Here is a 23,421-nt window from a genome sequence, read left to right as displayed (position 1 = left end):
TTTATTAAAATTTATTTTTCATTCCTAGCTCCTCTTTTCGTGGTAACCGATGAAAGTCTTGGACGATAACGCGCCAAGACTGGTTATTAACCGTAACCGATTCGGATGTTCCAGGAAGCTTCCATTGGTCTCAAGTTCAAGTGACGTCACAGTTACTTGTCATAAAACTCATCGCTACCGTACGGAAAGGTTTCATAAAACTAGGAAGTAATGCGCATGCCGGTTGTGACGTGAACTGGTTCATTCATTTTGTGAGAGAGTACGTTTTACCTTGAAAAATCATGGTTAAATACCGAAGAAACGGTCTTCCTTACAGAATGGAATTTCTTCTTAGTTGTTTTGTTTCGGTTTTCGTTTTATTCGCAACAGGTGAGTAGAGATTAGTTTCTATCAATGAATAAAAATTTGCAAGTGAGCTGTTTTTGTGTTAAGGGGGGGGGGAGGGGGATTATCTCCCAAATTTTAAATTGTCTTAATGGTTGATGTAAACAAATTGAGCCTTTTAAAGGGATTTATTTCTTACAACTTTAAATGTAAAATCAAAGCACTTTTATGCTGTAATGCATTTAAACAAATGGGGGAAATTTTATATATGAAAATTGACCTACTTTTAAACTTTTGAATTTCACTGGAATAATGAATGCCAAACAAAAGGAAAATTTCATAACATAGAATGTTAATCTTCTTAATAAATAATCTTTTCAAATTATTCCAGGAGAATTATTTTGTAAAAGAAGTCAAAACTGTGTGCAATTTTTAAAATTTCATTGCAATTATTTTTTTAGATACAACTGTTGATATAAATTTCATATTTTGGACAAATCTCTATCTCTTTAAAGCAAATTCTATTAAATTCAACTCTTGGTTTAATGATGCAATTTGTTTTTTTCTTTTGTACTTAGTGTAACCAAGGTGAGCTTAATTATGAGAATGCAATTAGGTTATTAACGATATTCCGTTCTGACAAAAAGCATCAGTTCCATATGTGTTCTTTATTTTTAAAATATCTTTGTTCTTTTTAATTTAAATTTTTATGCTATTTTATTTGAATTCAACGGAAGTTTGGTACAATTTAACCAAGAATGCTGGCTTTTGAAACGGTAAAGCCAAAAAAAAAAAAAAAAAAAAAAAAAAAAAACGTTTTGACAAAGAATAAAATTTAAAACATGTATAATAAACCCTCTTGAATTAAAGTTTTGGAGAACGCATTTATATCATTTAAATTTGTCCCAATATAATTCATTATTATCATAATAGAATTCTATAGATGGTGAAAAGATAGATGGTGAAAAATATGTGAATAATCAATCCTAAACCTAATAACATAATGCTTACTTCAAATGACATAATGTTGTTTAGAATACGTGGAACTTATAATTTATATCATCATTATACCAAATATATATATATATATATATATATATATATATATATATATATATATATATATATATATATATATATATATATATATATATATATATATATATATATATATATAAACTGCAGCCGCTTAGTAACAAAAGGCCCTTTACTCATGTACAAAAACTAAGGGCAGCTTCCGGAACCAGAGTTTCCGACGTATCAGAATTATATAGAAAATCCTGGAAATAATTTTTTTATGCTTCGCTAATCAATTTCTTTTGAAACTGCAAACCATCTTTTCAGTTTTGATTTGTTCCCCCTGGCAGTCATATCAGGTGAAGGAGGCCTGTTAGGGTAAAGATGTTTAGATGTCTGTCTCTTCACGTTCATTCAATTAATCGAAAGCAGCCAAAAGTCTTTGGAGAAATAAAATTTGGTTTACAATAACAGGATTAAAAAATGAAGAAACAAATTCAGGAGGATTGAAAACTAAATCTTTCTACGTTGATAATATTAGTTTTTGCAAGGAAACGAAAGTTAGTTCAAAGCTAGGCTTTAGAATAACTTCGCAAAGAGAGAATTTTGATTCTACAGAAAAAAGGTTTATTGTAAAATGTTTTCATCGGCAGAGTTGGAAAAATTTTGTATACAATAAAATTATAATTGCAAAGCACGAATTACAGTTAAAACTTTTAACAATTTTCCTTATAATAGCAATATAATCATAAATAGCAATATAATCAAATATAATCATACATAAATAAATAAATAAGCAAGCTTCAACAGTACATTCAAGCTAGTAAAAGTTTTTTTTTTTTTTTTTTTTTTTTGCTTTCATAAACGATATAAATGTGATGTATATCAAGAATTTTGATGTATTTTTTCATGAAACACCGAAATGAGAAAATTTACTTTTCATCGTCGTTAAAGCAATCATTTCGCTTTGTTTCCGCGCAAATCAATGCACAATCTCTACCGTCAATGGCGAAAGCTAGATCATAAACGATTATCTTATATAAAGTAAAGTTCGGAATTTTCTTATTGCATATTTACTCTTCAAAGAGTTTACAGTGCATTGAGTAGTCCATAGCCTTTCGTTGGAGTGTCACTAAGTAATCCGTCTTCTCAGAGTCTTACCATTCGTCTCACTAATTGTCTTCATATTTATCACTATTCTAATCTCTTCATTGTTGTTTACTAAAGTTTAACTTTTCCTTTTAAAGTCCTTTTTTTTAAAAAAAACCAAATGAAAGTTTATCTCAACATGTGGGCACCTCGCTATTTACCAAAGATGGAAAATTTTCGTGAAATGTTCTGGCTGGAATGCTCATCTAGTAATCTCCCTATCAGAGCTGGAAAACGAAGCATCTGTAATATGATGGTAGAAATTATATGCTCTGCAATTTGGTGGCTACAAAATTAGACATTTAAGTATTGTTACAGTCAACTCAGAAATTTTACATGAAATAAGGAATATTTTACCTTGTTTCAGTTTGCAAAAATAAAAACCGTTTTAAGGCAGTGGCGTGTTTTTCCTTAAGGATGATATTAATACCTTTATTAAATGTAAAATGTTAGTATCATAGGAATAATAATCCAAAAAGCAAACAACATGACACTTTAAATGTTAATATGATTTATATATAGTAATAAATAAGAATAGTTCAGTAATAAACTCATTTTTAAATTACAACTTGTCATAAAACTATTGTGAAAGGGCTATTTTAGAAAAAAAAATCTATATAAAATTTGTTATTGAATGCGGCATATTTTTTCTTGAAATTGACCGTATTCTGTAAACATTACGAGTATAATTTTAGAAGTTCCAAAAGCCCTGACACAGCATGGAGAAAAATGCAAAAACCTTCTTACTTACTATTTTTAGATTTTTTAATATTTGGAATCAAAGAAAATCGCTTTGTTTTGAAATGAATTTTTTACCAAATTTTTTCTACAATCGATTTTTATTTAATTTTCTTGTTGCTATTAATATCTGATTCTTTTTTTTATTTATTTATTTTGAAACTTTTCCCCCCAAAAATGGGCTAAATAAGTCCTAATATAAAGAAATGCATACTTATCTACGTTGTAAATGAATGTCAAAATCTAAATACTAGTCGCAGTTATTATAGTAGAACACATTCTTGAAATGAAATAAAATGAATTTTCTATTCTCCAAATAAAAAATTTAAAAGCATAATGCAGATTCAATGTAGAAATATAAGTAATTGAATATGCCGAAATGTTATCCGCCGTATGTCGTATCCATAGTAAAGCCTATCAGATAAAGTATAATCATATCTTAGTTCAGAATGCGATTAATATTTATTTTAGCTGTATAATATAATAAGTTTAAATTATAAATAGTGTAAACTCTTAAGAGTTGGACTACACTTTAGGATACAGAACTTCTATTGTAAAAACTCATCTCGCACACAAATTTTTTTTCTTCTGGAGTTTTAATCAGACAACATATAAAATAAAATGGTTAAATTTATTCCATTCAAACGGCTGTTATGAAAATGGAAAAATTCCGTATTAGAACTTCAGTCGTCTGATATAAGAAACTACCCTTTGTCTAAATCCACTATAAGTATGGTGGGCAGGGTAGAATACAAGCTTTTTTTTTTTTTTTTTTTTCAAATTTGATGAAAAGAAAATATAGCTATGTTGAAATTTCAGAATAGGCAAGGCAGTAACATTCTGCGACATTATAGAGAGTTTTCATAATACTGAGATGATTTGGAATAGATCAACACCAAAGCAAAACAACGGAATGTCACTGTATAAGCAATTATTAGGGACAACTTCCTGGTAAAGAGATTAATATTTGAGTAATCGGGCCGCTTATTTCAAGATATTAGAAATACAGATTTAAATCTCCCAAATTTGAGTTCATCAAATAAAAATTAATTATAGTTCGGAATTCTGTCTTTTCTTTTATTTTTTGTTTGCTCGAGAAACGCAATTTTTGAAAATCAAATCTTTTTCAAATATTCTGTTTGTTTTTCTGAATAGAAAAGTATTGCAGTTTAAATTATATACAGGTAAAATACAGGTATTAAGAGCTCATATTAAAATACAATTTTACTGATATTCTTATTATTAACACGAAGGTGGGTTTTTACCTTCTATTACGCGCTGCATATTGAGGGCAATTATTGTAATCGTCATCCTTTTGATGATCCGCCACCCTTTCTCCCACCTCTTCTCGGGCTGTCAATGAACATGATAATTGGAAAATAAACTTGTTGATTTCTGTTAAATTTTTCACAAAATCCCTCTTTCAGAATTCCTATCTGTCTGTCCGTCCTGGGAGCGATAAATTCAAAGCGCAAATAATTCAAAAATGAAGCTTAGCGTAAAATTTGTTATGATATTAACTTTTTCAAATTTTGAACTAATTGCATCCAGAAACTGTCATTCTGTCCACAACTTAAGTATAATTTGTACAATGAAAAAAATTATTGCAGAGAATCGTGGAAAGTACAACTTTTGTATTACATCTCGGGGGTAGAAAGAGGATTTGGACTCAAACCGTTTCATAGAAAAAGCTGCTAAAAATATGCGATTTTCAAAGAAATTGCAGAATTTCAGTTCCTTTTTAAAGGAAGCTAAAATTGTGAAGATTTTTTCACAAACTGAAATGTTTTAAACTCGGAAATCTTTGAGTAATTATATTGAATAGTATATAGGTTAGAAATAAGGTAAATACAAATGCATTCTTATAATTGAGTTACTTTATTTAAACTCGACTGAAGTTTATAAAAGATGATTTTTTTAAAAAAATTCCCATCTTTCTGAATCTTAACAGAATTTATCTGGAATTTTATAGAAAATGGCTTCTAACTAATGAAAGAAAAATGATGCGATGTTTTGCATATGCAGTTACATATCAATTACCGTAGATAGTAATATACTCTGGAATATTCAAAATATTTACTTTGAATTTTTAATTAATGCACATCTAATTATTGTCACTAATTCTGTAAATTTCATAAAATTTAATTAAAAACTGTGCTTATTATAGCAGAAAAAATGCTGAAAAATTGGGACTGATTTACAAAACAACTTTTATGTCTTTCAGGATATATGTATTATTTTATTTTTACTCAAATGCATGGAAATATTACTCACAGAAAGCAAAATATTGATGAAAGCTTTGCCTTTATCTGTGAAATGATAATAATAATTTTCTTCTTCATCCCTTTTGCCCCTAAAAATCATCATGATCGAATCATCACAGAAAAATATGTCTCCAAAATTCTTCACAACTCATTGTGAATCATTTCATCTACATTGACATCGAATTTTTGCATCTTACGAAATATTATTCACTTTTGGATTCGGATGTAAGTAAAGTTACAACTTTAAATCGCAATGATTTAGGCAAATGATAAATTATAGATATCTATCGAAATTTAAACTCAATCCGCCGAAAGAACACACTTAGCTTACTCCACTAGATGCGAAAAATAACAATTTTAGTTAATTAAAAAACTGAGGTTCCCACTGGTTAAATATTTGCAGACAGAAGTCGTTTTTAATCAAATATTTCAATAAATTTTCCAAATACTTATTTTAAATATAGTTTTATTTATATATAGCAATAATTAATTTTACAGTGTTTTATTTATTTTACATTTATAACAAAATCTTTCTGTCCCTAACGCATTTGAGAACTTAAATGCATTTGTAAAAGGGGTAATGAAATGATAAAAAAAAGCATTCTAGAAGTTCCAAATTAAATGTGCTTGAAAAATTTATTAAATTTTTTTTTTATTTAACAAGCTGATTTTTTAAAAATCATGCTGAGATTTCTTTTCATGAATAATTTCAGTTTTACATTTAGAATAAAAATTCAAAAGTTGCAAACCTCAACAATCTTTTTTTTTTTTTTTTTCATTTGCTCATATTTTATTTTGGTTAGTGCTTTTTTACAAAATAAAAATCTGATTTCTGAAAAAGAAAAAAAAGTTATCGCATGTAAAATCTGTCACACTGAAAAACAACAGATCGCGAATTCCGGAATCATCATAGCGTGATAAGTCGTCACGCGTGATAAAAGATCCATTTTGTTGACTGAGTCTTTTCATGACGTTTATCATATTTTCAGTATTTGCCGTTTGAAAATTTTCTTTTAGGCAGTTAAAGAAGTCATTTTTATCTTTTAATAGAATGCATACATATTATTTCATTCCATCATTCTAAAGCATACTGTAGAAGATTAGCTATGTTACCCACAATGTATGAAACGCCGACATTCTATAAAATACTTAGGCATTTTATAGAATATCAGGTAGTTTTAAGCGAAGTATAAAATATGGGAATTATTATATGATTTCTTAGGCTTTGTATTTAATGCTTAGGCATTTTATAGAATGATAAATACTATTTAGGATAAGTATGGTCATGATAAGGCTATTACACTCATGTCCTTAAATGTTATTTTGAAAAAATATTGAAACAATGCCATTAAAAACATTACAAAATGCATAAAAGAAATTAATTTTTTTTTAAATTTACAAAGCTTTTTTAAAAAAGTTACAAATTATTACAGGCTTTTAGAAGCAGGCGGGATAATAAAATGAAAATGAATAGCACAGAATGTGTTTATTGCTTTCCGAATATGTCATAATTGCTTATAAGATTGTTATTTACTTTATAATCAATAATTTTGGAAACTTTAATTTTAATTGATGTCTTATTCAACATGAAGATTTATATGTCACAGACTTACATGGCATTAGATTTAATTAATGGAAGGCGAAAGAGAGATAAATTATTGTCTAGTACAGAGTTTAAACTTCGTAATAAAAAAGTGGAACAACTGATTCTTTGAGTCTCTGTAGTTATTAGGCTGAGAACAAATTTTAGAGACTTAATTTTATTTCTTAATTCTTTCAGGTTGAGTTAATGGGATAGCTTTTTTATTGAATTATTCCAATTGTATTTTTTGTCAATTTTATTCTGTCACGGCAAATGAAATCTTTAATAAAAAAATGCTAACATTTCTTTTAAATACCGAATGGTTCTTATCTGACAAAATGTATATCCACGCTTATTTCCTCGATGATATTTTAATTACCCAGATTTGACGGAAACAGTTGCGCAACCAGGTGTAACTAGAAGTCAATGGCCACGATCAGAATACATTAAAATGCAGTCAATTATTCTTGTCTGTTGTAAATTTGTGTGTTGTATTCCTTCTTAAAATTCATCTTTGAAATCCCACAAAACCTATTCATTCACTTTTTAAGTTTTTCATTTTGAAATTCAAGTCTTTTAAGTGAAAAATCTATGAAGACACTTTAAAACTCTTATTCTATTGCATTAGGAAGAGATTGCTCAATGAAATAAATTTTACAGAAGAAGAAAGAACTAAAATAGCATTCGATAGCTTTTGCCAGGCAACCATTTTGAGCTAAACTAAGAAAATTACAGAATGTACAGAAGTTTGTAGTTTTTATTGAAAGGGCAATTTTTATTTCGCAATGAAGTTTAGTATCGATTAACACGGAAAATTGTGCAAAACCAAACTGGAATGAAAAAAAAATATTCAAAAACTTATGCTTGTGTACGATTGAATTTGTTATAAAATTATTGATTTCATCGTGAATGTTAAGGTTTTTTTTTAATTCCATTGTTTTTAGAAATTTTCTTGCTATTGAAATTTAGTCTAAGTCCTAACATATAAACATTTCAAGCTAAATCATTTTAATATCCACAGATGAAATCTTTTGAAAATAAGTTAAATGAATGAAAATGTTTTAATCGGTAAGGAACAGAAACTTGTGAATTCACTAAAAGGCCTTTATTCTTATCAAATGTTAATTAATTCCTGTTTCAATAAAAAAATATGCATCTTCATGAGCAGCAGCAAACTTTATATTAAAAATGCACACATTATTATAAATTCATAGATATTTTTGAAAAATAATTATTTGAAAAGCAAATTTTAGATTTTCAAATTGGTGTTTTCACTGATCAAATAGTTTCGAATTTGTTTAATTCATTATTTTTTATTCATCCTACGCAAAGTTTTGATTATAACTGAAGATAATCCTTAGATTTTAGAAACAAATAATTTTTTTCTTCTCCTATTGCAATTATATTTTTCTTTATATGCTGTGTTTAAAATGATTTCTGAAAGAAAAAGGATTATTGTTCTCAGAATCATCTACTTTTTTATGAGCAATAGATTTTTATTGAATTTGATTATAGGTTTATTCAATCTATCTTATAAAAGTCAATGACGTAATTTTTCCTTCAATCTGTATGATTCACTAAGACTTTAATGATTCAGCCCACTATCTCATTCTCTGTGTTATTATGTCATGTTTTGCACAGTGATCAATTCTAATTCAAAGATTAGGAAAAGTAATCAAACTCTTCCAAAGTCTGAATTTATTATTTAATAAAACTCGGATGCAGAGAACACAACATGCAGCCATAATAATTCTATTGATTAACAAGCGTTAGGGGGTCCACAGCTGTAGATATGCAGCTGCCTTTCTGGATAATCAAAATGATTCCAGCAAAAGTTCGGGCTGTCACGAATGTAATATAATAATTTTTAATAGCTCTTGTGAGTCCAATTCCAGATGAAGGCTCAGATGTAATGAACTAATCATATAAACAATATTTGTAAAAATTTGCAGATTTTGTATTTTTATAATGTATATTCTTAAATGGGCATTCTGTTTCATACCTCATAAGATTATAGAATGAAAATTATTTTTGTCTCAAAGGAACTTTACTTCAGCATTTATCTTCATTCAAATGATTTTCTTCTTATAAGATGAAACACTTCGCTTCAAGCAACTAAATAAGTGCTGTTTAAATCTTCGGTTTTATAGATGACTGAAGATAGCATTAGCTATTTAAAACTCTTATCGCAAGAGAGATTTTTTTTAGTTTGTTGTGCATATAGCATACGAAAAACAGTTAAAGGCAGAAGCATGTCTAGATTCTTGAATTTCTTTTATTCCGTCAGAAAAAGAAGCAAATGCAGATATTTAGAGGAGGTAAAAATTGAGAAATTTGACTTCTTTCAATTCACTTAAATGATATAGAAAGAACTTTAAAAACTCAGTTTCTTCTCTTAATGTTTTAAAAAGTTTATTATTATTATTATTATTACTATGTGAAAAAAGAATGAATAGCTCTTCCTATCTTTGCCCTATCTTTAAGCGATATTGTGATTAAAATAAAATTTTCTTCGAGGAATAGATCGACGAAATGAGTAATATTCTTTTTTTAATTCTAAAAATTTATTTAAGGAAAACTGAAATAATGAGCTAATTATTTATATTTAATTTTGCAATTTTTTTCACTGTCATTCATTTGTTTTCATCTAACATGAAAACTTCGATAGTTTTTCTATTCATGCTCTATGTTAATGAACAGGAGAGAAAATGATCCAATATAGTTGAAAATTAACCAGCGGAAGTAGCCTTCCCGAAACATTCTCGCATTTTTTCTAATAAAGGTCCTGCATTTTTATTGAATCTATCTTACGAATATGCAATATGGAAGCCTTTTTCATGACCGATTGTAATCAAAATTTGACACGGAACTGAAGAATCACATACCGAATTTTATTGATTTAAGGCATTGCGTATATGAGTTATTGAATTTGCGTGCGTGAGAAAGTGCAGACCGAAGGCGCTCAATCCGTTGACAGATTTGGCTCAAAATTTTGAAAGAACCTACATTTTAGATGCTAAACCTGTGTATCAAATTTTGTCTCTTTAGCATTTGAAGCTTTGTAGTAATTGAGTTCACTACTACTCGAACAGCTAGCTAGACAGAATTCCTCTGGGTGGATTTCCTAGTTCAAAGAAGCTTATCAAAAGATTTCATGAAGCTTTAAAATTATCATGATGAGTTGCTGATTTTCAAAATTCTTATCATGGTTCTATTTATTTATCAGTAAAATTACACACGATAAATAGTGTTTTAGAGAATACCCCCTCCCATCAGAAGGTCCAAAGAAAATCATACTTCTGTATTATTTTGTGTCGAGTACACGAGTTCTTATAAAACGATTTTTTAAAGGTCTTTAAAAGCGCCTACTTGTCGGTTGAAGGACTGTCTATCCATTATTGTAAAATCAATCAAGAAGCATCAGAAAAATATTTCATTTTTAAAGCACATCGGCCTTATATTTAACAACAAAACGAGATTCAGCTTTTTACACGTCGAGAGTCAAGATTTTAATCATTGATATTAGGTTTATTTCCTCGTTTCTTCGTAAAGTCACTTTTCTCTCCCGGGAATATGAACTCTTGTTATTCTACTAAAAAAAGGTATGACATTTCATAAATTGTAAAAATGTAAGAAAAGTTGTAGCATTATCATCACAATATTTCGTACACGTCGAGCCTCTAGGAAAGTTTAAAGAATTATTTGCAAGCAGTGTCAAACGTTTTCATTTCTTTCAAGAACAATAAATTCATATATTTGAAGATTATAAATGAATCAATTGTTTCTTTAGTTATAGGATATAGGGTCAGGACCGTGTCTTAAAAGAGAGAATCTGAATCTTTGTCGTCTAGCTCTTTCATGATAGTCGGTTTACTTTCAAATTAAAAAGTACTTGTTTGCTCATGTATATCACTAGTAAGGTGGCCTTCGACTAAAATGCCCTGCAAGTATTATAAAGTTATTTCAAATGAATTGTTTTTCTGTAATGCCTGGTCACTAGACATATTATCGAGTGCTTCATTTGCAAAATGACTTTTATATGAGACCTGAATAATCTAATATTTCTTCTGACTTTATAAAATTATAACCTAAACATTAGGGAAATAGATGCTTTTTAATGGATGTCCATCAACACAAAATACCAAAAGCATGGACAAACAAACTCTGTAAAATGGAATTTTAATCAAATTTATTAAACATTTTAAATGAATGCTTTTATTTCTGGTGATATTGATTATGGTTTTATTTCCTTAAAGTACTGTTTTCAGTTTTTACAATTTTTTGGACCTAAATATTTCTGATAAAAACGAGTATTTTCTACATTTCAGTTCACTAATGGAAACATATTTTAAAAACTTAATCATCTTATTTTCATGAAAGTTTTTCCTTTATAATCTTCAATGCATTGCATAATTATTATGGAATTTTCTAATCAATTTTTCTCATATTTGCTGCCAGATAGAGCCTTTCTTATTGAATGAAATTTTAATTAAAATTAATCGAGTAATTTTAAATTTAGTTCTTTAAATATTATGGAGCATATGAGCTAAGAATGGCTCTTGTGCCATAAAAACTAAACTAAAACTAAATATAAAACATTAAAATATTGCATTATTATTCTATATTTATTATAAAATAAATCAAATTGTTATTGAGAGAAAGAAACAAATAAAATTTCTAAAATAAAGAGTTAAATAGATTTCAAATGAAATGGGTGTGTAATAACAATAAATACAAACATTCAGAAATAGATGTGGCTTTGAAATATTTTTTACTATGCATATTTATAATTAGCATTTTTTTTTCTGGAGTTTTTATGTTATACTTATAATACTGAGTTACATTATTTGGAAGTTTCATCTGTTTTGCTGCTTTTAAAATGTTTTATCTATACATTTCAAAATATATCATAAGTGAAAGAGGCCTTATTATAGAAGTCATAATATGCTCATGAATAATTTAATTTTTACTTTGCTATAACTACATTCAATATTCATTTCAATTATATTTCTTCTATAAGAATAAATTTAAGATAAAAACAATATGAAATATTAATTAATTTGATTAAGACACGAAAAAGAATAATAAGACTGTGAAAAGGATCCGTTTATTTCGTATGGAATTTCGATTTTTCTCATATTCGCTGCCAGATGGAGCCTTTCGTATAGAATGAAAAAATTAATCGAATAATTCAATGGCAGTATGGCTTCTTCTACCGAATAAAAATTCTTATATCATTAGGGGCATTCTTCAGATAAGAAACCTTAATTTTCGAACACTTAAGGAATCGTGTCCCACATTTCTGAAACACCTACCTTCACTATGGCCTTTCGTGAACTGTCTCATCATACACCGGTTTAACCGTTAACACAAAAATTGTATTAGCTACACCCTCAGTTTTTTTGTTTCTGTTTTATTGTGATTTTCTTCTTACAATAATCTTCCTTCATTCTTGACCTAGTGAATGCCTGCGGGTATCCCGGATCTCCAGCTCATGCTTCCATCAGCTTCTCGACTGAGGTCATCGGCCCAGGTACAGTGGCAACTTATACCTGCGACAGCGGCTTTGAAATACTTGGACCTGCTCGCCGAGTATGTACGGCCAACGGCACATGGACGCCGCAGGGCATACCATTCTGCGGTGAGTCTTGTAGGTTTTTCGTTATTACCCCAAATCCCCACCACCATTTAATGACGTAAGAAATGAAGGTCACCCGAACGGAAGTAACTTCTTTCTTTCTATCTCCCAGATAAGCGGATGCTTCTGTTCGTTTTAAAGATGCACGCACATAAACGATTTGTTTTTAAGAGAATTTGGTTTTGGATTGTATAAATCAAAGGATTTGATACCTCGTAACATAGGATTAAAATATTGTCATACCTGTGTGGTTATGTGCTGCCGCAAAATGAAACTACAGGATGTGTTCTGAAATTTAAAAGTATTCGTATGTAGAATAACTATTACCCATCGTACATTTTTATATAGTGATACAAGAGACACCATTACTTGTCATATATATATATATATATATATATATATATATATATATATATATATATATATATATATATATATATATATATATATATATATATATATATATATATAGATATATAGATATAGATAGATAGATAGATAGATAGACAGATAGATAGATATAGATATATGTATGTATGTATGTATGAAGCAAGTACATCAACTTTTCTAAAACTCTAGCCAAATATTATTTTTTTAAAAAGCCAACTATAGTTATGCACTTCATGAAAATTTAATTAGAAATGCCCTATCTGAATTCAAATGCATTAAAAGAAACAGCCAGAGAAAGAAATCTATTGCCGTAATCTGCCGTTTTCAACCCTAACAACTTATTTTTCTCCTACGGTGACTTTTTGTTAGTAAGCAAAACATTTTCTTAGAAACTAAGATTACGTTGCGTAACGTCAGGGTTTCAGAGGTGACATATTTTCTAGAGCCCTCTATCTTTGGGAGCTTTGACCCCAGGTGTTGCCATTTCTTTGATATAGACAATGCTTCTGTCCTTCAGGATGGAAAGATGAGCTTCATCACAAACATTGGCCCGAGGATCCAAGCTGCTTAGCTACACCGCTGCCTTTTATCTGAATGAAAAGCAATATTATTATCAGTTTTCAAATTGTTAGAGAAAATGTGAATGATTTTTTTTATATTTTTTTTCTTTCATAAATAGGGCATTCAGTAAAATCGTATAAAGTCTGTCGCGTTCATACGATTTTTAATCGTTCAGTTATTTAGTTGGATTTCAAAAGTCCATAGGATCATGCTACATCCAACTTGATAGTTATACGACAGTCAAAAGAATGCATCGATTGCCTTTTGAGAAAAAGGGAAGAGAAAAAAATACGATAAAGCAATTACAAAGCACTAGCCTTTGCATGCATACCCATTTTAGTCGGTCTACAAAATTGCTTGAATAGCGCGTTTAATTAAAAGAAAAGATCGTGAGCTTTTGTACTTGCCGACATTGATTAAATATCTCCCAGCTGTTAGTTTTGCCAATGTTTTTCGCCGCCATCATAAACTATCGGCATTTCCAGGGACGCGTTAATTCCGTTATCTAGCTCACTCCCCGATTTCGGCCGGTGGTCGATCTTGTCAGTTCTTTTCTTTTTATAAAAGTAACAATAACGCAGCTCAATCACGTTCCTTCTTAGTTATCATATCAGAGCAATTCAATGTAAAATTTGCTCCACTATATAAATAAATTCCTTTGAAACATGCAAAAATATTTTTGGGGAGTTCCGCAATTCGCACTAAAATCTTTTGAAACAATTCAATTTGTAGATATCAGATTCAAGTTTTGAATCTGTATGAACTCAACACAACCATCCATTTCAGCAATTTCAAGAGGAATCAGAGATTTCGATTACTATTAATTAAGCCTTTAATTTATCAGGACTTCAGGTTAGATATTCCAAAAATGAATTCTCTTTCAAATCCATTATTAAACTTCATTTAATGAATTTTTAGAAAACTGGGCACTTTTTCGATTTAATGCTATCTTTCGAAAACAGTGATTTCACAATTCAAATTTTGAACTTGTGAGGGTTTCAAAATATATAAGGCTTCAGTTTAAGTGCTTTTAATCAGAGATTAAGTAATTGGCCCATTCAACAAAACAGAAAACAGTAATTATACTGAATTAAAATTCAAGAATTATTCTTTTTACTGACTATTATATTAAGAAGACATCTTTTTTTTTTACTCAATGTCAACTTAATAATTTTATGACTCTGAAGCATTATCTAAAGTGGTAATTTCAATACTAGTCAGTTTGACAGAGGCCTTTTTACTAGCCTACTGACTCAGTCTGTAGGTTATTTCTTAAACCATATTCAGTATTTGCTCGATAATCATTAGTTTCACAATAAAATGGTTCATTTATAGAACTCACTGATTTTCTCATCTAATCTTTCCCATTCATCTGCATCCTGTTGTTCCTCTATTATTATATCGAGAATAAATCTCACTATTTATTCATCATAATTATCACAACAAAAATACATTTTTGGTATCTAACAGTCCCATGTTAAGATTTGTCGACAAAGACAGCTTTTGAGCAAGGCTTATTTTTTTGTAAAATGATATGACTTTATGAAATAAATTTACCATTTTGGTAGATATATATTGATCAAAACACTTGAAAAATAATGTAACATTTTGGATAATATTCAACATATTTAAACAGATATGAAGCGATATATATTCAAAATTTACTATTTACAAGTAATTATACTAGTTTAGTGATAGAATTTTTTTACAACAAGACCTTAATGTCACAATCTGTTTTTAAAATATAATACTCACAGCTTTTGCATTCGACATTATTCTCTGTTAAAATACCTGGAAGACACAAAGATGTGAAATAACGGCATACCTAATACTGAATGCAAAGAAAAAGAAAGATGAACTTAAAACGGGCTACGTATTTCTGGAAACCAGGGAAGGTAGCCGGTATTCAACGGATATAAGGTTAGTACTCGAAGTAGAGCGAAAACTGTCAGGTCAACAGGTGATGGAGATGCGAGACATGGGAAATCTCAAAAGACTGGAAAACCGAACTTTTAAAGCAATTTTTTTTTCTGACTATTTCATAAAAATCGTACTTTCACATTTTCACAAACAATCGTAGTTTACGAATTATAGAAAAACATTTTCATACATAGTTTCATAGAGTTTTTCATTCAAAATAAACTTTTTTTTTATTTCATCTTTATATGCTTAGTAAATCAAGTTAGTCGGTAAGTAATATAGGGAAACAAAAGGAAAAATTTGGTGCGCCATTTCCTTATGCAATTATTGGATTTTTTATTTGCTTCTTAAAGCGGTACATTTTATAAAACATCATGTAAAAATGGTTATCAGGATCCTAATGTCATCGCTTACCTGAGGAATGTCTGTCAACAAAAGAAGATTTTAAGCGTTATTCAACTCTGGTAGACCGCTGTGCACTTAAGCAACGAATTGTTCCCTGCTGTTTGAGATTTTCATGATTTTTCCTTCAAGTAAAACACAAAATAAACTCTTCCTACGTACGAAAGGCAGCTCGTACATACAACTGCGTCAAAATTCTCCCAAAGTGCGTTTATACCAACAGAAGCTGTCATCAATCACGAGTTCTTGGCTCCTGACTTCGCTATTTATAACAAACCAATTCAGATTAGTGATGCAAAATAAATATAGTATTTCTTTTGTTCAACGTAGAATAAAATGCTCAAAATAGTTGAAATATAGATCAAATATATATTTCCAAGAACATCAGTAAATGTAAAGATTAATTTCTTTTGACATCTTTGTAAAAATTTCTCACAGTAGAAGTTAATCATGCTGAAGTGTCCAGAAGGTCCAGTTGTGTCCATTCAGTGACTTTAAAGTAAAATGAAACCAGTGAGATTGGTGTTCGCGAAGCTTTCTCGCATGCTATCCAATATTCTTCCACCCCTTCGCATTAATTTGTAGACCTTGTGCAACGGTATAAGTTCCTCGCACGGTATAAGCGGGCGATAATTACGAAATATAGATTTATAGAGGGCGATAATTACAAAATATAGATCTTTGACATGAATTTAGCATTTGTATTGAATCTATAGAGAAAATATTATTTTGGAATCCTTTTTGCCGACCGATTGACACCAAAACTTGACACAGAACTAAAATTGTAATCACTGATTCACTGATTTCATAAACTGATCACTGACTGAAGTCGTTGCGCTTATGAATTATTGCATTGACATGCATGCGAAATTACAAACAAAGAGACGGTCCACTGAGTGACAGATTTGATTCAACATTTGATTAGAATCTATATTTTAAATGTTAAATCTGTGTACAAAGTTTTTTTTTCTATTTGCTTCTTTGTATTAATTATATTTTACAAAGAATTAGAAAGATTATATTTTATTATTACGTTATTATTTATTTATTACCATCCATGATTGTTTACATGATTTATCAAATATCTTAATCAACAAATATTTGCCACAGTGGTAAATTTATTTCATAATATCATATTTGAAATAAATAAACAATTGCAAATAAATAATTGCAGAATATATGACTTGCTATTAAGCGGTCTTCGCTGACAATCTCTAACATGAGATAGTTAGAAATGAAAAATATAATTTTGTAGCGAAATAATATCCTTGAATAACAATGTGCACACTAGTAAAATATTATTCTTTAATATCATTTAGTATAGAAGTCAAGATTCTCTTTTTAAAATGTTGAGATTCATTCTTAGAATAAAAAAATCCTGAAAGATCAAGATTTCTCATAATTCTTTTTTAATATCTTATCTTTTCGTTTGTTATTTCTTACTTTAATTTTTTTCACAAATAAAGCCTTTACACTGAAATATGTTGAAGAGCCTTTAGTATTCAAAACTTTATCATTTTTCTGATCACATATTTTATCCAATCGTTTTCAAATTCTGTCAGTTTCTTTCTATATTCCTTCCTCTCTCTGGACAGAGGATTTCTGATTTATTATGTTGCCCGGGGCAAACTATTCTTTGCTACACTTTTATTGAGTTATAAGATAGTTATTGTCACGTTATATTAAAATAGGTTTTCAACTTGTTCAGATTTTGTTATGATGGAAGTTTAAACAATGTCATAAAATTTTTTTCTTCGCCTTCATTAAATATATTTGATTCGAAATTATGAGATGAAGACCATCATAAAATAAAATTTAACTGCATCAAAACTAATCTGATCTCTCAAATTAAACTAAATGAAGCACTGAAACTAATTAAAATCGTATTGAAATAAATGGTGGTCTACGAAAAAAAAATGCATTGCTAAATACAAAATAAATAAAAATACTGAAAAGAAGAAAAAAGAACGACATGCGGGTTCATAAGCACTTCCGGGTTATTCACATTCACTATTTGCACGCATTAAAAAAAAAAAAGAAAAAGTGAGAGAGAGAGAGAGATTTGCTAGACCCCAAATTAGCGTTATGGAAATTTCATAATTAATTTCTAGACAATTCTTATATAAAGAGATAGAAATATCTTATTGAAACGCTATGTCATTTTAAAAAGGAAGAGATTAAAAAGACCACATTTCAAATAATTCAAATTTAATTTGAGAAAATTTAAATTTCTATCATTACGTTCTTTTTCCTACAAATTTTCACTTATTTCAAGAAATGTATTTAGATCATTGACATCTTCGTCTTCAAATGATTAAAATTAGCCGAAACCTTAAACTTATGTTTTGTTTTTTTTTTGTTTTTTTTTTTCCTCCTTGACCTATATGTATTACTCTGGTCTGATTGGATTTACTTATTGGATCTGTTTCTGACATTCCACATAAAAGTTCTCACAAAACGATTTAAAAAATAAACTGTTATTTATTGCTTATTATGAATATTATTCCAAATTCGTAGATTTTCGCTAAAGGTGCGAAATTTCCCTACATTCTTTTGATGGAAAAAAATCAGTGGTGCTTTCTCAATGAGGTGACCCAAATACATGGATGATGAAGTTTAAGAATCAATCTTGGACGACGAACTTCTTTAATCATAATAAAATCACTATCCCTAAAAAGAAAAAAAAAATATCAATGGAATCGAAAAAAGTGACCAATTTATTTCTCACGGTTAGTTATAAATATCTACGGCAGAAAAAGCATTCTTTTTTATTTTTTCCTTCCAAGAATCTTAAACTGTATTTAATGACGCGAAATTTTTTGACAACTCTAAGGTGGTTGGAAATCTACCCTACTTAAGTGACCTAAATATGCGAATGAAAGAAGAGTCTAACAATCGACCTTGAATAGCGGACAACCAGTTTCTTTAAATCGTGTCGTAATCATTGTCTCGAAGACACCAACAAAATTAGCGGATGTATCAGAAAAGGCATCCGTAGAAAATAGAGGTCATGCAGATCATTCGACTTACAATAATTTCATTTTTCTTTTCGGGGAATTTATAACTTGGGAAAAGATTTGGAATAACGAAGCTTTTTCTCACGAACAAGCAACATTCGAATCGCAATAGTAAAACCTAGGAGAAGTTCTGGAAGGTCATTTTTGTTTGGTAACACGCAAGAGATGACACCATTACTGAGGATCTGGAGCAGAAATATCTATTCACGCTAAAAATAACTCGAGTTTGAGATAAAGAGCGGAAACTCATCTAGTGGATAAATTATCATCTCGTTTAATTTGGTATGATTATTACCAGTATTTTCTTTTTTGATTTCGGAACAAGAACAAAGAATCAGAAGATATTTCTTTATCAAATACATTTTTTATTTGATTCAAATGCTGTAAGAAGGGGATGTTTGGTTTACACATTAATTTGAAAAATATGAATTGGTTATTTTTATTTTATAACCGTGACGAACTTGTTGAATTAGTTAAACGACATTTTATACTATTAGATTATTAAGGGGGAAAATTCTATGCTTTGATTAAATATCTGCCATTTTAGTTAAAAACTCATTCATTTCTATTTATGGCAATATTATTTTATTAATTAATTGAAAATTTATCGTATAATAATATCTTTGGAATAAATTATTGAAATGCATTCACATGAAAAAGGAAGAGAAATCTTAAACTGGACTTTTCTATTTTAAAGGTTAAATCAAACTTTGAAATCCAGATGCTTTTAGGACAGTTGATTTCTATGATATTAGGTATTTGCTAGATTGTATATCCTAGTCAAAGCTATTTCAGGGAGCTATTAATAAAATAAACCTCAATTATTTTATAGGCAATGAATTCCAGATTTTTCTTTGAACAGAATCCTAGAAATTTAATACACCCGCTCATGTTTTAAAAAGATTCTCCTTTGGCATCTCGTGATTTTTTTGTCAGAGGAGCTATAACTTGGACATATTATACGAACAAGAAGAGTTATTTCGAAAATTCAGTCCTTGACTTTAACATTAAGCTAATTACTTAGAGAATCAAGTTTTGATTAAATAAAAAAAGAAGATCAATCTGAAAAATTTTGAGAATAACTAAATTAAAACGAAAGATGGGAAGACTTATATCTCTTAATTTTTTTTGTCTGGTTTAAAATTAAAAATATATATGTAACATTCATAGAAAAGCAATGACGCATTGGAATAAATCTTAAATATTTATAAGTATATATTATAATGTTATAATGGAGGTGTAGGCGTATTTTAACTTTAAACGGAAGGCAGCTATCGAAAAACTTTTGCTCAAAAATTATTCATTATGTGGAGACAATAATTCGTTTAATTGGAATAATTTTCAGTTGCTAGATAGATAGAGAGAAAAGAAAATTTCCTTTACATTATATAATGAAAATAAAGCTACTGGGCTTCGAAAAGATGAAAGAGAGTATTCCAGCGAGCTGTCCTCTTTTGTGATCGAGGAATATCGACTCCTTACTTCTAACAGACGTTATGCATAACGAGGCAATAAATCTCCTGTCTTCAGTTTGAGGAAATGAAAATTTCAGCATACCTTTGAACTGTATAGCTGACGAATCAAAGAATTTGACAGAGATTTTCACTCTCCTTATAGCACATATATCACCGACTTAATTCCGATGTATGTGTGAAAATTCCCTTTGACACCGCTCTTTCTTGTGCACAAAAAGAAATCATTATAATAGTTAAAAAAAATTCAGCCTGGTGATTTTGTTGAATTTTCAGATGAGAATTTTCATGCCTGAAGCAAGCTATTTTGACACCCTATGTCGCAATGGCTCTTTCCTCTTCACAAAAAAAAAAAAAAAAAAAAAAAAAAAAGGCTGAAACAAAATAAGATAAAGCGAATGCATTAAACTGAGCTTATCAAATAATTTTAAATAAATGAACATTCATTATTCTTTCTATTTGTACTGAATTTTTAAAAGCATTTCTGAAAAAATTTAAAAGAAAAATATGAATTAAAAAAATTTTTGGCACAAAATGAATGCTACAATATTGCATCTAATGACGAAGAATATCAAAAACGATATTTACAATGTAATTATGATAATTTTTAATTTATGAAAATAACTCAAAAAAACTTTTACAACGAAAAAAAGTTTTGAAAAGGATCCGCGTCATTGTCCGCTCAACATTTCAGCAATGAACAGGGCTTCAAAAACCATCTTTCATTCATTAAAGATGAATTGTGAATGAAAAGATTTTTACTTTAAAAGATTCAGCTAATTTCTTGGGGAAGAATAAACATCGCTTTCATATGAAGCAGCGTATTATAAGATTGAAACAGTAACTAAAGATGTCAAAAGTAATTGTTTATTCGTGTTGGTGGGGCTTCTGTTGTAACATCTTTATTATTCAGTCGAGCGCACCTTGCAGAACAAACCCCGGCAAAAAAAACCTGTTCTTAAATTGTATCTAATTTACTTCCAAGGAAATATTTGAAAAGGAATGTTACAAACCAACCGTAACGATCAACAATGTTTACAAGAGTGGAAGGTTTGCATAGGGTAGAAGTATTTAAAAAAAATCTAAAAAGTATTAAAATGTTACCCTATTCTAATGCCTGCTGCGTTACCTATGAAAAGGAATCGCTTTATTGGACAACAACATTAGCTCGGTGAAGTGTATGGATCGTTGATTTTTTAATTCTACATATATCACTGCACATAATTGTAAAAGCCAATTTAGTATAAAAATAACCTTTCGTTTTACATACTTTTATTTCATTTGATTTGTTTCGTACTTGTGGAGATGGAATTTTGAAATCAACTTCCTGTTTTACAAGAAGTTCTGAATTTTTGTCTGCTTCTTTATTCAAAACAATAAATTATTTTAATACTTTCAGATCTTAATTATCAAATAATCTGTTATTTTAATTAGATTTTATTTGCGCAGGAGTGTACTTGTCTAGTAAGGAATTCTAGAAAAAAAAAGTAGCATCAAAATTAAATAATATTTATAATAATAAAAAAGTTTCAAGTAAAAATAAAAATCTGAAATAGAAAATTTTCAGTTATTTAGAGTTTTTTTTTTTTAATTTCCCAAGATACTTTTATTGCTTATTTATTCTAAAATCTGGACTTTCAGAAGTAACAGAACGACTTCCTTTTGATTTCGTCACCAATCTGCGGAAAATACATAAATTACCGATTATCTATGTCAAATAATTAAATTTTAATTGCTACTTATATACTTCTAGGCTTCAAAAATATTTCATTCCTTGAAGCGCTTATTATTTTCTTATATATTTAGTATAAATTATTATTATTATATAATATATATGTTTATAGTTATATTAGTTTATTTAGTTCCTACGCATATATATTTAGATAATGTAAAGTGAAGCTCTAAAACAATTAGAGAGTAACAGCTTTCATCGTTTATTTCGAAAATTGAAACAAATGGATGAAGTATGAAAGACACATCTGTACGTTAATTTCACTTTCTTCTACTTATCTCGTTATTCATAATGTATGAGACGTTTTTAAAATCTTATTTTACATTAACAGATACACCAGCACTTCTCGGTATTAAAATATTTTCAAGTCTTTCATCAGTAAAAAATTAAATGCTTTAACACTTTCAGTATTTGTGATCAAGTGCTTATAACATGTCATAATACTTTGGTTTGGTTTTATAGCTCAAGATCAATCAGTAAATATTTAATAAAACAATTATCGTATATTAAATTAGCTACTGATAAAATATATTTAATATTAGCAACCTGCGAATTCTGAATAAAGGCATTTTTAAATTTATAATATTGTTAATGTGAAAAATATTTTTATCCGTAAAATTATATTATATATATCGAAAAAAAAAACTTTTCGTTTGCAATTTCATTTTTAATTAAACTGAGAATACCATTTGTATCAAAGAATTTTTAAATCTTGCAGATTCTCAAAATATTTGACGTCGTACCAAAATTTAAAAACAAAATCACAATCATAAAGCTAATTTTCCTTAAGTCTTTAATAATTCTAAAACAATGATATGAAATCTAATTTAAATTTACAACCAGTAAATCAGTAAAATGATTTAAAATATACATCTATATTATATTCATGCAGTAACAAGGGCAACGCTAAAGCTAAAACAATTTTTCTATTGGTGGAAAAGCAATCTTTAATAAATAAAAATTATTTAATAAATTGTCATGAAACCTACAATAAAACTTTTTGTGCTTCGTAGCATCAATGAATAAAATTTGAAGAAAATCCTTGGAGTATTGTGAATTTCAATAAACAATTTTCAATTTTAAGTGTGCATATGTAACTTTCATTTTTTCTCATTCAAATTTTCCCATTATATTTTCCCATTCTTATATTGGAATTTTATTTGCAATCCTGATAACTTTTAGGGCAAAATGGAAGACGAATTAGTCCGTCTTGAA

General features: G+C 28.8%; 1 protein-coding gene across 3 annotated transcripts in view; it reads left to right on the top strand.

The window, feature by feature from the left end:
- Positions 1 to 203: 203 nt before the first annotated feature.
- Positions 204 to 23,421, top strand: part of LOC129958944 (CUB and sushi domain-containing protein 3-like) — a 52,292-nt gene continuing 29,074 nt past the window's right edge. For all 3 annotated transcript variants that reach the window (XM_056071696.1, XM_056071697.1, XM_056071698.1), the window contains exons 1-2: positions 204 to 369; positions 12,536 to 12,715. In XM_056071696.1, the coding sequence (XP_055927671.1) occupies positions 282 to 369; positions 12,536 to 12,715 (268 nt within the window). In that variant the 5' untranslated portion in view covers positions 204 to 281. The remainder of the gene's footprint in view (positions 370 to 12,535; positions 12,716 to 23,421) is intronic.

This window comes from Argiope bruennichi, chromosome X1 (assembly GCF_947563725.1).
Source record: "Argiope bruennichi chromosome X1, qqArgBrue1.1, whole genome shotgun sequence".
NCBI classification, from domain to species: Eukaryota; Metazoa; Arthropoda; class Arachnida; order Araneae; family Araneidae; genus Argiope; species Argiope bruennichi.
Note: the sequence above shows the minus strand (reverse complement) of the source record. Positions and strands in the feature narration are given on the sequence as shown.